The following is a 17,116-nucleotide window of genomic DNA, read 5'->3' on the forward strand; positions in this document are numbered from 1 at the left end:
CAGAAGGTATGTTAAAAATGAACAGAACAACTTACCGAAATAACTCACGTCTCATGTAATCGTTCAATCAGTGTTTCAACCACGGAGAGCTGAATCTAGGATTGTTTGTGGTCTCTCACATTTTGAAAATCTTAGTGTGAACCCTGCTTTAGTAAACCAGCTTGTAATAACGTCACGTTCAGAAAAGCCGTTCAATGAGCATAAACTCGATATTCAGCCAGAAAAATAACTAGAGAGGAGCATTTTGATAAATATATTCATTCTATAACATATTTTTTACATAATGTCTTCACTATTTAACTTACCAAGTCAAGTGTTGTCACCTTTATTTATATAGCGCTTTTAACAATATTGTGTTAATGCAGCTTTACAGTATTAAATAGGAAAATAGTGTGTCAATAATGCAAAATGACAATAATTTGAATAAATCAAAGTTTTTATGACAGCTACTGTTTAAAGGATTATATTTAAACATAACTATATAATTAAATAGAAAAACTGCCTTATGAGAGATGTTTTCAATATGTCTCCATAGAAAGCATATTCAGTAGAAGCATTTGGTAAATGAAACATTTATTTGGTATATTAAAGCCATACAATCTCATTGATAGAAAACATCATTTAAAAACAGGAAAATGGCACAGTAGTGATTGATGTCCAGTCAGAGTTCAGCTTTAAGCGTAATTAAACACACCTGAACCAGCTTATCAAAGTGTTCAGGATTACTACTAGAATCTAGAAGCAGGACACTGGCTCTGGTCTGGTTTGGTCTGGTCTGGTCTAGACCTCTAGGCCTTAAACTCCATGATGACTGTTTTCATTTCCACAGGTTGAGGTTCAGAGGAAACATCAGATACGGGAACGTCTATCCTGCAGAGAGGAACAGATGAGAAGCGTTCTTTACAGCAGCATCACACCCGAATGAAGCTTAAGAGAGACTAAACCAGACTCACGTTATCATCTCAGACTGGATCACGTCCTCTGACAAAAAGAGAAAGAACAGCATGAAAAGTACCCTTTGACAATGCTAACAAAAACATGTTCAAAGTTTTTGCTTATGTTATGAAATCAATATTTCAGAACGTTCTCTGAAATATTAGAAAAAACATTGAGGGAACATTTTGTTTTATAATTTTGCAAACATTATTGGAAAGTTACTTTTGAATGTTCTCTAAACCTTCTGAAGCTAGTATTGATGTTTAAAAAAGTTAAAACTAAAATGTTGCAGAAAAATGTTCTATCAATGATCAGCCAAAAGAACAGTAAGCAGTGTTTTTAAAGAAGTCTCTTCTGCTCACCAAACCTGCATTTATTTGATCCAAAATACAGCAAAAGCAGTAATATTGTGAAATATTTTTACTATTTAAAATAACTGCTTTCTATTTGAATATATTTTAAAATGTAATTTATTCCTGTGATTTCAAGGCTGAATTTTTTCAAGTTCAACTAAAATGTTTCAGAAAAATTGATCCATGAACAATGTGTAAATAATCTTAACATTTGAGAACATTATTAGAGAAAATAAAGAAAGAAAATATCTTTGAACAAACATTCTATTAACGTTACTAGAAAAATGTTTGTCCAGTACTTTGAGAACTTTGCCAGTTGGCAATAATAATTGTTATAAATAATGAAAATTATTTAATAATATTATATAATTATATATTAGATATATTAAATTAGATATGTGACCCTGGAGCACAGAAGCAGTCATAAGCAGCACAGGTATATTTGTAGCAATAGCCAACAATACATTGTATGGGTCAAAATTATCCATTTTTCTATTATGCCAAAAATCATTAGGATATTAAGTAAAGATCATGTTCCATGAAGATATTTTGTAAATTTCCTACCGTAAATGTATCAAAACTTCATTTCTGATTAGTAATATGCATTGCTAAGAACTTCATTTGAACAACTTTAAAGGTGATTTTCTCAATATTTAGATTTTTTTGCACCCTCAGATTCCAGATTTTCAAATAATTGTATCTCGGCCAAATATTGTCCGATCATAACAAACCATACATCAATGGAAAGCGCATTTATTCAGATTTCAGATGATGTATAAATCTCAATTCGAAAATTGACACTTAAGGCTGGTTTTGTAGTCCAGGGTCACACATGATATGATATTATATATATATATATATATGTTATAAAAAATATGAAAATTATAGTAATAGAAAATAACAATAAAAAGTTAGACAAACGTCCAACAAAAATGTTTCAGAAAAATGTTCCATGAACGATGTGTAAATAATGCTAAAGTTTTGAGGACGTTAAAGGAAAATAACTTTGCACGAACATTATATTAACATTGCTAGAAATGTTTTTTTTTTTTCAGAACTTTGACAGTCGGCAATAATAAATGTTATAAATAAAAGAATATAGTTAAAAAAAAAACAAATTTAAAGTTAGACGAACGTCCAACTAACATGTTTGAGAAAACGTTCCATGAATGATGTAATGTTTTGAGAACATTATTAAAGACCAGATAACTTTGAACGAATATTCTATTAATGTTACTGGAAGCACATTTTTTATCATAACGTTGAGAGAACCTTGCCGAAACGTTAACCAAACGTTCTAAGAACGTTCTCTGTTAACACATGATGTAATGAGTGTACTCACGGTTACTGTGATGTTTGCAGGTGTTGTTTCTGCGCTTGGTGCTCCAGAACATAAAGAATGATCCTAACACGATCACAATCGACAGGAAACCACAGAAAACCAATGCAATGACCTCCACGGGTGTCGCCGCCAAATCTGTGCGAGAACAAACACAACCCTCATCGACTTCTGCATCTTTCTGGAAATTGACTGGACGTGAAGGACACACTCACCTGTCTTCTGAATAAAGATGTCCTCGCTCTCCACCCAGACTGAGCTGTGGTTAAAACTGTCCCTCGCTCTGCAGCGGTAAAACCCAGCGCTGACTTCTGTGAGGATCAAGATCTGCCCGTGATGAGTGACCGCGTGAGCGTCGCCCTCTGCTGGAAGGGAGGAACGGTTCAGACTCCAGGAGAACGTGGGAAACGTTCCTCTGTCTGGGACGCATTTGAGCCGAGCGGCTGCCACCATCCCGTCGACATCATAAAGGTACGTTACTGTCACACGCACAGCGCCACCTACTGGAACTAACACAAACAGTGGCCGGTTGCATAAACATTGTCACTATGTTAAAGGGTTAGTTCACCCAAAAATGAATATTCTGTCATTAATTACTCACCCTCATGTCGTTACAAACCTGTAAGACCTTCGTTCATCTTCAGAACACAAATTAAGATATTTTTGATAAAATCTAACAACTCTCTGACCCTCCATAGACAGCAACGCAACTGTAATGTTCCCAGGTCCAGAAACCTAGTAAGGACATCAATAAAATATTCCATGTGTTCAACCGTAATTTAAGAAGAATACTTTTTGTGCCCAAAGAAAACAATATTAACATAATTTATTCAACAATTCTTCTCCCCGAGTTACCATCTTCCGCCATTTTTGGAGAGTACTCCACAACATAATCAGCGTTGTTTATATTCAGTATGCAAGCGCTTTCTACTAAACGTAAACAACGCTGATTTTTGAGAATTGTTGAATAAATTATGTCATTATTGTTTTCTTTGCCCACAAAAAGTATTCTCATAGCTTCTTTAAATTACGGTTAAAACACTGATGTCCTTACTACGTTTCTGGATCTGGGAACATTACAGTTGCGTTGCTGTCTATGGAGGGTCAGAGAGTTGTTAAATTTGATCAAAATATCTTAATTTGTGTTCCGAAGATGAACGGGTTTGGAACGACATGAGGGTGAGTAATTAATGACAGAATTTTCATTTTTGGGTGAACTATCCCTTTAAGACTGTGTCTAGTGATGGGAGAAAGGAACCTTTTCGAAGCTTCGAATCAATTAAACCAGTGGACCCTTTTCACTGTGATGACACGTTTAACGGTTAACGTAAATTTGACATCGCTCTCTCGTCTGACTGCAGTTATCAGTCTCTCTATAATGCAAAAAATATATTTGTGGTACTCTCCCATTCACTGCTCTTCAAGTTAACCCAGCTATGACGACTTCCGCTGCTGAGAAACCTGGAAATGTGAAAAAGGTCCAATGCTTCGCAAAATGATTCACTGTTTTGAAGCGTTCGAAACAACACACACTAGTCACGCAGCGCCTGCTGGTCAAAAGTGAGTGCAAAAAGATGCAACAAAAACTTAACATAAAAACAGCTTTTAAAAACCCATTGCAAATGTTTTATTTAAAGTATAATACATTAAATGCAATACAAATAATAAAATACCATTAAATATGAAGTGTCTGTATAATATGTGGTTTTAAAAATATTTTATATTAATTTGCAGGGCTTGCTTTGTTTGTTTTATGGACAGCTTCTATATAGAGGCCAGTAAGAGACTATTAACTAATTCTCATGCTTTTAATTACACAAATGTCTCATTAAAAATGTCTACAAATTGATGAAACTGATCTGAGATCAGAGACGCTGGTTCAATGTTTCGTCGCTGGGGGGGCGATCTCAATGAACTCGCATGATTCACTGGTTTACAGAGTTCACCCCCCAATAGCAAACCACTGAAATTTCAAAACATTTCATAACAGTTATGACATAATGAAGCCTCGTTTACTGAAATCACGTGATAGTTTGATACGCGCTCCGAACCAGTGTTTCAAAGGGGACATTCTAAAACGCTTAACATGAAAAACGCTTAACGTGGCTTAATGCATTAAAACAGTGTTTTTAAAAGACCAAACTCAATAAACAAATTATTAATAAAGCACACAGTGTACAGAGAAGCAGATGAGTCCAGAATAAAGAACGCAACACGTTTAATTATGCGTTAAGCGTTTTACGGTTTTCTATGGGAGGAAAACGCTTAATGTGGCTTAATGCATTAAAACAGTGTTTTTAAAAGACCAAACTGAAGTTTGTCTGTACATAGTATAATTCATTAATAATGTTTATTGACTTTGGTCATTTAAAACACTGTTTTAATTCATTAAGCCACGTTAAGCATTTTTCTCCCAATTGCGTTCCAGCCACGGCAATTCGTACATATTTTACGAGGTGGCGAATTCGTACGACCTCACTCGTACAAATTCATACGATTTTTGCTAAATCTTAGTATTTTACGAGTTGTCATTTCGTATGAATTTGTACGAATGACCTACACCTAACCCCGCCCCTAAACCTACCCGTCACTGGGGTTTAGACAAATCGTACAAAACCGTACGAGTGAGGTCGTACGAATTCGCACGAATTAGCCACCTCGTAAAATACGTACGAAAATACGTGGTCGTGAGATAGCATTTTGCGTTCTTATTCTGGACTCATCTGCTTGTCTGTACATTATATGCTTTATAAATATAGTGTTTACTGAGTTTGGTCCTTTAAAAACACAGTTTTAATGCATTAAGCCACGTTAAGCGTTTTCCACGTTAAAGGTCATTGCACACTGAGTCCGAAATTTTCACATGCGTTTTTCCGCATTCCTCATCCTTTCCTATCAAATGCATGCTACGGATGCGAAAACGCAGAAAATCGAACCTGATCCGAATTTTTTTATGACGGTCGAAAGTTTCGGAGGCAGTGTGTAAATGTGATTGACACAATTTTTGACACAAATGATTCACAAATGTTTCGAAGCTTCACGAAGCAGTTCTTCAAAAGCGCCCATCACTAACTGTGTCTTAAGAACTAGTTTCACCAACTAGCAATAGACAAGGGGTAATCAGTCTTATTTTTCATACTCAAATTAGACCAATCTATCTATTTGTAACTGAATTAAAATGGTTATGAAGAAGAAAAAAATTAGATGACAAACTTTTTAAGACTAGTCTAAGCAGTTTATACAACCTGCCTCAAGTTTAAAAACACAATTGTTTGAATGAATGAATTGCTTTTGAGGATGAACTAGTTGCTGCATTTGCCAAAAGTTAGTGACATATTCAGAGTTTTGACTGAAACACTTCGTAGCATGTAAATGAGACATTCATCAGCACATCTGTACATTGGGTTTGTTTCTGAGATCAGTCTGTGAAATAGTTTGTATTTATTATTTTGGATGCACAGAAATATTGATTCAGCATCTCCTGTGAGCATTTGTGATTTCATGAGTATTTCACTTATTACACTGACAAACATTTGGTGTAGGATTTACTTTGAAATAATTTTTACACAGAAATTGCTAGTAAATTTCACAAATAATTAGAAAGAAACAACTAACACATTGAATTGAGCGTGAAATTTCAAGTCAAAAGTCTGAAATAGCATTTTCTTGTTAAAAGTATTTCAATAATCTGTTTTATTTACATCTTAGAAAAATAATCTTTTACCATATTTTCTTGAAAATAAGTCGTAGCAGGTCAAAATTGTATTTTATAAAAAAAAAAAAAGATAAATTGAATCAGTGTATAAATCACATTTTATTATTACATTCAAAAACAATGTAAAATACTGGTAAATAAAACCAAATGCTATACTGTGTTTTATACTCCACAACAAATACTTGAAATCTAATGGTATTCAGAAAAGAACAGGAATGAAATACAAAGTAATATGCATAAAACAAGCATAAATTATAGTGGCATTCATTATAAACAGAATTTATTATTAACACAAAGAATTAACTCATTTATTTAAGCGGAATTTAAACTACCAGCATGTGAGAAATATGCTATACAAATAAACTTGTGCTCACGTAACAAATGCTTGACGTTTATTGCATTATATAAGACGCTTTGGAATCAGCACAATTCAAATGATAAAAAACTAGTGCCAAAATAAAAGTTTTTGTGTACATAATATATGTGTGTGTGCTGTGTATATTTATTATGTATATATAAATACACATGCATATATTTAAGAAAAATATGTTATGTTTATATATTAAATATATTTATATATAATATAAATTATATGAATATAAATATATACATGTAAATATTTTCAAAATGTATGCTGTATGTGTGTCTTTATATATACATAATAAATAAACATACACAGTACACACATATATATTATATAAACAAAAACTTTTATTTTGGATGCGATTAATCGCGATTAATAATTACTCAGCACTTTAAACACACAACTTATTTTGCAGAAAACATGGTATTTCATTTATCAGTGCAAGTCCCAAAATACACTCAAATACACATTAAATTTAATTGTAAGTTTAAGGCGGTTGTTGTAGTCAAGCAGCTGCATGAAGCAACGCTCAGATGTTCTTCACATCATCCGTGTTACTCACAAACTCACCTACAAGTAAATGCACGGGATCAGATATTAGTTGCTGTGTGTCCGTTTGTGCTTTACATCGAGCGGCTCCCAGATCCAGACCCACAGAGACGGGCAGAACGAACCAGGACTCTAACGAATCCACTCGTTTCACATCCAGCTCCAGTCCGTCCAACATCAATCTGAACGTCACGGGCGGAGATCCACGCTCCGAGCGGCAGCTGATGTTCGCTGTTAGGCTGGAGCCGTTAGAGAAGACCGTAAACGATAACGAGGGCGCCGAGATGTGCTCTGAAAACCAGAAAACATGCATTGAAAATCGATACAAAACAGTTTGCAATTCTGAAGTAGGATATTCATATTCAGTGAAAATAAATGGACAGGACTTGATTGGACGGTAAAAGTGTTAATTGAAATGAATCTGAAATACAAAAAAAAAAAAAGTAATATAAATAATAGATGAAAAATGAACCAAAACAAATAAAATAAAGTAAACCAAATATTAGCATTACAAATAATAAAAATAACAAAAAGACATATAACAAAATGACTATGAATTAAACTATAAAATAAAATATAAATATTACATTAAAAAAGTAAACTAAACAAAACTACGAAATGTTGCCTTTGCAACTAACTGTTGAACTTTAGGTTGAATCACTGAAATTACTGAAAATAAATCAAATAAAAATTTGAGCTCTCAAACGATTAATCGCGATTAATTACATCCAAAATAAAAGTTTTTGTTTACATAGTATATGTTTGTGTACTGTGTATATATATTATGTATATATAAATACACACCCATGCATATATATATTTAAGAAAAATGTGTTACGTTTATATATTAAATATATTTATATATAATATAAATTATATGAATATAAATATATACATGTAAATACCTGTAAATATTTTCAAAATATATACTGTATGTGTGTGTATTTATATACATAATAAATAAACATACACAGTACACACATATATATTATATAAACAAAACGTTTATTTTGGATGCAATTAATCGCGATTAATCGTTTGACAGCAATAATAAAAATACATTAAACCTAATTGTTATATATATATATAAAAAAAACTAATACAAATGACAAAAGCACATTAAATTAATATAAAAAATAAAATATAAATATTAGATGAAAAAGCTTAAACTAAACGAAAATTAGAGATAAGAAAATGGAAATAAGTTTAAGATGAAGCACTAAAAATTGCTAACTGGAAATAAATAAAAATTAAAAGTGAAATAAACTTAAACCTAAAAAAATTACAAAAGTACATAACAAAATTACTAAAACAAAAGCTAGAAATGAAAATATAAATATTAGATGAAAAACAAAAATTAGAAATGTTGCCTTGGCAACTAACTGAAATAAGTTTAGGTTGAAGCACTAAAATTGCTAACTGGAAATAAATAAAAACTAAAACTAAGAAAATCAATTAAATCTAAACAGAAATAATTAAAACAAATCTAGTAAAAATGACAAAAGCACATAACAAAATTACTATAGGTTATTCATACACTGCAGGATATTCAACAAAATCAAATGCACAAGACTTGATTGGATGATGAAAGTGTCTCTTTATGAAGATGACTGAAAAATTAAATGGACTGAGAAAGGAAAGTGTCATTTCGTTGAAATGCAGAAGTGAGAGTTGTTAAGTTTGTTACTTTTGACAATGAAGTGGAGGTCTTGGCTGCTGGAGAATCTGGGGTTGACGGTCATCTGGTTTTGAGCTGTGCATGAGTATATCCCAGCATGCGTCTCAGTCGCCCTGTACACCGTGAGAGTGTCTCCAGAGATCTGGTGGAGCTCTGATGAGGACTTCACTAACTGTGTGTTGTGGTACCATGTGAAGGACAGATGCGTCCCCTTCCTGACGAGACAGCGCAGGACGAGCTTCTGTCCTTCATTGACGATCGCTGGATCAGGATCTGAGCTCAAACGGGCTCCTACGACAGGAACTAACATGGACAGAACTATTATACAATATCGTTTAATGAAACATGATGGCACACGACCAGGGTTATTGTCTTTAAAGGGTTAGTTCACCCAAAAATGAAAATTAGTCCATGTTCTACTCAACCTCAAGGCATCCTATATGACTTTCTTCTTTCAGCCGAATCCAATCAGAGTTATATTAAAAATGATCCTTGCTGTTCCAAGCTTTAGAATGGGAGTAGGCAGGTGTTTTTGTACAACAGTCCAAAAGACGTCAAATAAAGCGCGCGTAGTTATAACATTTATAACGTAAAAGTATTTATAACATTTTAAATATGGATATTTTTCTTGTGAGCCATGTGAGGCATGTTTTATTATAGATGCACGCACTTTATTTGACTACTTTTGGACTGTAGAACATAAACACCCACCTACTGCCATTCTAACGCTGGAAGAGCAAAGATAATTTTTAATATAACTTCGACTGGATTCGTCTAAAAGAAGAAAGTCATATACACCTAGCATGCTTTGAGGGTGAGTAAAACATGGGCTAATTTTCATTTTTGGGTGAACTAACCCTTTAACTTAAACTTATCTTTAAAAAAACATTGAATTGAAATAAATCTGAAATAAAATAAACCTAATAATAAAATAAAACTAGATGAAAACTAATCTAAAATTATTCTCCTTGGTAACTAAGTTTAGGTTAAAGCAATAAAAATACTAACTGGAAATAAATTAAAATAAATTAAACCTAATCTAGTAATATTAAAAAATAAATAAATAAGTAAAAATGCACGTAACAAAATTACTAAAAAAATTAACTAAAAACTAAAAATATAAATACTACGTGAAAAAATAGGCATCTAACTGAAAAAAAGTTGAATTTGAAGCTCTTAAATTGCTAACTGGAAATAAATAAAAACTAAAACTGAAATTAAAAATAAAAATAGTAACCTAAATAGTAGTGTTTAAAAAAAGTAACAAAAATGACAAAAGCACATGGACATACTAAAAAATAAACAAAAATTAGAAATGTTGCCTTGGCAACTAACTGAATTAAGTTTAAATTACTAACTAAAATTAGTGGAAATAAATAAAAAATAAAACTGATCTAAAACTGATATACAATAAAAATAAATTAACCTTGAATACTAAATAAGTTTAAATCTTAAATTAAACCCAAAAAGTAATATTTAAAAGAAAAACTAATAAAATGACAAAAGCACATAATTACTGTAAATTACTAAAACTTTTAATGAAAACTGAAAATATTAAATAAGGGTTCATTCAAAATATTAACAAAAACTATGATAGTAAATAATACTAAAACAACACCATCTGACATGTACTTGTGGCTTCATCGACTGAAGGTCGTCATCTTTAAAGGGGTCATGAACTGAGAAACCAAAATTCCCTTGATCTTTTGACATATAAGAGGTCATTGTACTATAAACACATCCTGTGAGTTTCAGAACTTCCTTGTTAGTCTAAAAACAGCTTATATTGAAGGCAGTCTGCCAAAATGACAGCTTGTAGAATGTTCTACTCTATGATGTAATAGTGTAGATAAGCTCCGCCTCCACAGAACAAGATCAACGCCTGCTTCTACATTACTTCTACAAACACGGAGAGAAACTCATAACCGAGCTCCCGTTCAGAGACAAGAAGAACACGAACCATTAGTACAACTCATAAAGAACAATGCTGGCACTCCAGTCCAAAAGGCATTGTCAAACGGAGTAGATCCAGCCGAAAACATGTTCAGAGCGATAGTGGATTGGGGTTCAAGGATAGAAAACAGATGGAAATCAAAGCACCGCACTATTGCATCTGCACAGGGGTTAACAGAAGGGAAAAGCACAAATTATTCTAACAGCAATGGGGCTGAAAAGCATGTCCACTTCTTGGAAGAGGTGACTAGAACTTTTAGTTCAGAGAAAGCATGTGCCACTGCTCAAGATAGCGTGCCAGTTTCAGTTCTTAAGCTGATGCAGCACCATAATAGAACAGAGTCATGTACCAGAAAGGAAGCATTAGAGAGTCATGAAAACCTCAAACTCCAGGAGAACACAACAGACAACCCTATGGCAAAGACAGCAGGTTTTGTAGTTCCTGTCACAAAATAGGCCATACAGAGGAAAAATGCTGGTCACTGGGAAGGGGTAGACCTCCACCTTATTTTCTGAAACATAGGATATCACTTTCTAAAGGCAAAGATCAGTGGTTTACATGTAACAAGTCATCCTCAGGTAAAACTCTTAGTGAGTTAACTGTATTGTTCATGCAAGGCCTCCAGCTATTGACTTCACTTGCTAGTGGGTTAGCAGCTTAATAACAATGAGTTTAATATGCAAACATCCAAATTTCAATAATCCTGTTTGTATTTTCAAATTTATAATTGTGCTAAACATTGTGCACACAGAACACACATTATAGTTGTTTGTGCTACTAAATGTGCACATAGATTAGTTGAGTTTATTCTTTAAAAACAAACACATGACTGCTTTACTGTAAGTGTGTGAAACACTTAGGTTGTAGATGCTACATGCATACTAGACAATGTGTCTTGTGTGAAATTGGAATAACTGTAATGCTGTAATTGCATAGCAATTTCAAATTGCATGTGTGTCTATCTATGTTGAATTTGTTTGTCTCCTGAGTGGTACACTCTGCTATTTTCCATATAGCTGCAGTTAAACCATGTACAGGAGCATAGAATTGCCATGTGGCCACAGCGTGATTTCATAATTGTCTTAACAATGAAAATGCTCTCCTCACACATCAGCAAGAAGTCACTGTACCTTCAATTAGTCTTTAAATAGACTGAAATAAATAGGCCTTTGAAACATAAAAACAGTGATTGTGCATTGCATCAGCTCTGAGTCTTCCCAGCTCCCCAACATCTTTTCATATTCAAATGAGTTAACACATGAATGCAATTTGTGACAACTTAGACCTAAGACCTTGTGGCAGATTGATATGCTACCCAGTGCCAAAAGGGAGGAGGTGTGTTTTCATTTCAATAGTGTGGCACAAGCGATAGCAAACCAATTCAATCTTCGCTGGGCAGCACCAACCAAAATTTGTATCTGATCAGAAGGACTGGTTAGCATTAATATTCCACAGTTAAATGCAGCCACATAACACCATCTGATCTTCTAAATTTACTAGAAAAATAATGAAAAATATCCTAAATTAACTGCAACTAAACTTTGCAACACAGATTGTTATAGATTAGACTCCATCCATCTCCCAGACACGAGCACAGAGCACACACCTCCACTATAGCATCATCTAGACTATCCAGTCTGAAAATCATAGAAGACAGTAATGGCTTAGATTCCAAAATGTTGTACTCCACTAAAGATCTATTGTTCATTTTCACACTGACAGAACCACATAGCTTCACACACATAGGACATAGTTAATCCCACGATGACAGTCTCAGAAAGACACACATAACATTTGCTACTTACAACCGTCTGCCAACTCATGGAAAACATAATATATTTGTACGGCTACTGTCACAAATTGATGATGTATAATTCTGAATGCAGAGGCAAATCTGCCATTTAAAAATTCTAAATATTTAAATTTCTGATTGTTATTGGGATGGTTGGCAAACCAGAGGGCCCACTGCTTTCCCAACATATCACTAATAACAGAAACATTGTCAAAATGATTAGATATTTAGATTAGATTAGACTTTTCACTGAAGCTACTCAGACCAAGCATTCTTAAATTCCACTACCATTAAACTCCATCAGAGTGATAGTGAGGAATTGGCTGTTTTAAAATGAGACCACTTTATGACATGAGACCTCAAAAGACACCTGAGACCCAATGTACCATTCGCACCTGCTTACATGAACCTACCTTGTGTTTTTTGTTTTATGTTCTTGTATCGCATCTAACAGCTTTCTTCCCACCTTTAAATGACATCAAGTTCATCATTGTTCAATCAGTGAGCCATTAAGATGCTGTTTAGGTGTCTCACACAAAGCAGTGTGTAACCAGCCCTTCACCTGTTGGAGTCTGCCCAGAAATCTGCACAATTGGAGGTGACAAGATTCATCAAAAGAGGCAGGAAAGTCCTGGGAAGGTGTCACTAGAGACAGAAGTTTCTCCATGATGGAAAGACACATCAAGGGAAAAGGGCCTGGATTGATTGAATGAACTATGCACACAGGTTGTTCTCAACCAGACAGATGAAGCCCTGAACCCGTTCATCCACCTGCTGAATTCAAGCTACATGCACCTGTTGAGAATACACAAAGGCCTTTCTAAAGGCTTCTACAACTGCAAATACTACATCACAAGGACTACAATAAGTGTCTGACATGTGACTCCTTTGGGAATCATCTGGAATTGACCCACGTGGTCAAAGGGAGGAAACTGTAAGAATTACAGAACCTCAAACACTTTTATCTTCTGAGACAGACAATATACACACAGTGCATTAACATACAGACATCTGTTTCCACATCCCACAGAGAGAAAATGCGGGAAAACGTCTCTCACATATACATTGGTTCCTCTTCATCCCCTTCCTTCCCCTCACCCATCCTTCCCTTCACTCAGCTCACTCAGAATAGTCAATAGTAGAACATAATGTTCTACATGAATGCAGGTGATATTTACAGTCATGTTTGGTATCATTTGTATAGTCTCAGGGCGTCTGGTACAATGGTCTCATTCTTACAAGAAGTAAACTAAAAGGTGATACAGATCCTAAGAGTTTAGAGATATTTGACTCACTATAGAGTGTGTGCCGTTTCCCAGTGCCCTTCATGCTAATTACTTTCTGTCCCAAAAGGTGTTAACTCTACTTGATCAATGCAAATTTCAATTGTTAGTTTCTGTCTCCATTTTGGGGATGATTGTCTTGGTCTAAAGATATTTAAGTGAAAACTGCAAGAAGATCAGGGCAATTCTGTAGCCAGAAGCCCGTAGTGTGGTGTGTCTCTATACTTCACACTATGTATTTCTATAAAGTCAGGTATGCATCTTTTACTCATAGATTTATCTATTCAATGTTTTGTATTGATATGATTTGATATCTCTGAATTGGCTATGTAATTGGCATAATACATATTTATCTGACTGATAATAAATTGTTACATTTGATCTTACTCTGTTTTACTCTGTAATTATTGACTCTAGTAGATTACATTGTATCCTTGCTAGTGACATGAGCTCCCGAATGAACGAGTAAATATAAAGTAACGAGTTAAATAGAATAATCAAATATCAGAAGAATACTAATTAGAAACAGACAAACAACCAATTTGCATTTCAACCTAAGTTCGAGGTCATAATAAAATGGAGTCAGATTAAATAATAAAAAGGAGTCAGATTTGAATTTAACCTAAATTTAATAACTTTGCACGCTGAAAAGACCGAACACACAGGAAACCTTCATCTACAATTGGATATCTCCGTTGGACCAATTCGTGGACCTTACATCTGCCATTCATATTAATCAAACAACAGTGAGAGAAAATCCCTCACTGCACTTGACTAAATCACTTTTGTAACTTTAATAAGAAGAAATTAAAAAAATAATAATTATATATTTATATATATGTATAGAATCTATAATACATGTGTTAATTATATCTATCTCTCTATCTATAGACAGAGAGATAGATATAAATAACACAGTGAAGACCAATGTATGTAGCATTTCTTTATTGTAGTTTTTTGTCCTATTGCTTGCAATTATTTTCTTATCTTTATTTCATCACTGACTATTTATCTTCAGTGAGCTTGAGTTTTTTTTGTCTTTTTTTAGGCTTGTATTAGTTTGATATTGACATTGGTGACAAGGATTATGAAAATTAAAATATGGTATCAAAGATTTTAATATCATAAAAATCTTTTTAAAAGAAAAAAATAACTATATTGTGATATATATCGTTATCGTGATATAAAATTAGTCATATAGTGATATAAGATTTTGGTCATATCGCCCACCCCTAGCCCCGCCCACCGATTCTACATCACTGTATGTTTAGCCCCGCCCACCGATTCTACATCACTGTCTGTTTAAGCCCATGTAGTGTTTACGAGAGAGGTCTACACAGAAACCAAACGATAAAGATCCCCCGATAAAGATTCATGCGTTTTTAACCTAAATCACAGCAGCGTCCATCTATGAAGGATGTAGGCTGTCAAACATACACAACTATTAGCCAATAACCAAAATCTTGATAACATAAGTGGACCTCAGAGAACAGTACAAAATAGGCAGTTCATAACCCCTTTAATTATAATAATGCACACATGAATTCAGCACATTTTACTCACTCACTGCATGGAAGAGGATGGAGTTGCTGGTTTGACCTCCAGTGGTCAGTCTGCAGTAGTACTCGCCCTCTGACTCCTCAGTGACCTGTAGGGTGAAGGTGACCTTGATGTTGTTTTCTGCTGCAATAAGATCCCCTGCGTCCTTCCAGAGTTCATAGGTCAGAGGTGAAGACCAGCCTGGAACCGCGCAGTCAAACTGGACTTCAGATCTCACATAGGCCTGACTGGGTCCAGACAGAACTGGTTTCAGAAGCAATCCACCTGCACAGAGATCAACCAAACATGCATAAAATTTCTAAAAAATTAATCATAGCTTCATTTATTATTAAGCATGTGCATCTATTTGGTTTCAATAGTAATAGTACAAGTACATAGTAAGTCGGTTGCTTAGAATCTGCATAAATATGTTAATTGTGAAAGAAAAATAGATTTAGATTGGATAAGTTTAAAAATATATAAACCTGATTATTGTGTATTTAAAACATATTCACTCTATTAATACTATTACATGAAACTCATTCTTGTTTCACTTACGTATGACTGACAAATATGCATCACATCAAGTTTAATTATGTTAACATTGTGTAATTCAAATGGATGGAAATTTTAAATGCAAATTTTATATCATAATAAATAAATCTTAAATATAGGGTTAAATACAAAAAAGTTCATGCTTAAAAAACAAACAAAAGCATTAAGCACAGGATGAGTGAAATAAATAATAAATAGAAGTACCGATTTCTGTCACAGGTTCCAACAAAACTGAAACACAGAAGGAGAATCCAGTAAATATACAATAAGTGATGTTTACTGTGAACTTTATGAGTAAATGAAGTATTTCATTGATAAATATATTCGTAAATATATCAGTAACTCACCACAGAGTGACAGGAGGAGGAAACGGAGGCTTCCAGCCATCATACAGGCGTTCGGTCGACTACTGACTGTGTGTGTGTGTGAGTGTGTGTGTGTGTGTGTGTGTGTGTGTGTGCGTCTGTGAATGTGAGTGTGAGTGTGATATCAGCGCAACGCAGGTCGTTCTTATCATGTGTTCGTCAGAAATAAGGAGCTTCTTCTCTGTCAATGAAGCAACAAGAGACGCATTTACACAATCAAACAGTTAGTTATTATCATTAACTAAAACTAAAACCATAAAAATAGTCTTTCATTACTTGAAAATACTGAAATAAAATATTTTTAAAAAATTGCAAAATTATTTTATTTCAGCCAAGACAACATTTCTTATTTTCATTTTAGTTCAACTTGAAGTACTAAAATAACAAAAACGAAAACTTAAAAACTAGACATATAAAAAAATAATGAAAAATATTGTTATTAAACTGACAAAAACACACAACAAAAATATAGCTGCAAGCAGCAATTACAGGGCCAAGCACTCCAGTGGCAAAATTAGGAGTTTAGCATGGCATGGAGCATCAGACCAAATGCAACAATGAGTAATAAAAGCAATTTTAGGATGATTGTATTTGAAATGGCTGAAAAATCTAATTCAATTTCTAGAAATATGATTAAATGGCTTATCACTTTTGACCAACAGGTGGCGCTGTAATCAAATCATTTTGGTGTGTT

The 17,116-nt window shown here is 33.9% G+C and overlaps 1 protein-coding gene across 1 annotated transcript; it reads right to left on the bottom strand.

Moving 5' to 3' along the window:
* Nucleotides 1-556: 556 nt before the first annotated feature.
* Nucleotides 557-16,522, bottom strand: LOC131548890 (hemicentin-2). Its single transcript, XM_058790473.1, has 9 exons — nucleotides 16,405-16,522; nucleotides 16,262-16,288; nucleotides 15,527-15,787; nucleotides 8,944-9,237; nucleotides 7,278-7,547; nucleotides 2,844-3,137; nucleotides 2,632-2,766; nucleotides 954-981; nucleotides 557-870 (listed from the first exon to the last, which is right to left on the bottom strand). Exons 1-9 carry the CDS (start codon nucleotides 16,445-16,447, stop codon nucleotides 789-791), a joined length of 1,434 nt encoding a protein of 477 aa, XP_058646456.1. The 5' UTR covers nucleotides 16,448-16,522; the 3' UTR covers nucleotides 557-788.
* Between the last annotated feature and the right edge of the window lie 594 nt (nucleotides 16,523-17,116).

Source organism: Onychostoma macrolepis, chromosome 11 (genome assembly GCF_012432095.1).
Source record: "Onychostoma macrolepis isolate SWU-2019 chromosome 11, ASM1243209v1, whole genome shotgun sequence".
NCBI classification, from domain to species: domain Eukaryota; kingdom Metazoa; phylum Chordata; class Actinopteri; order Cypriniformes; family Cyprinidae; genus Onychostoma; species Onychostoma macrolepis.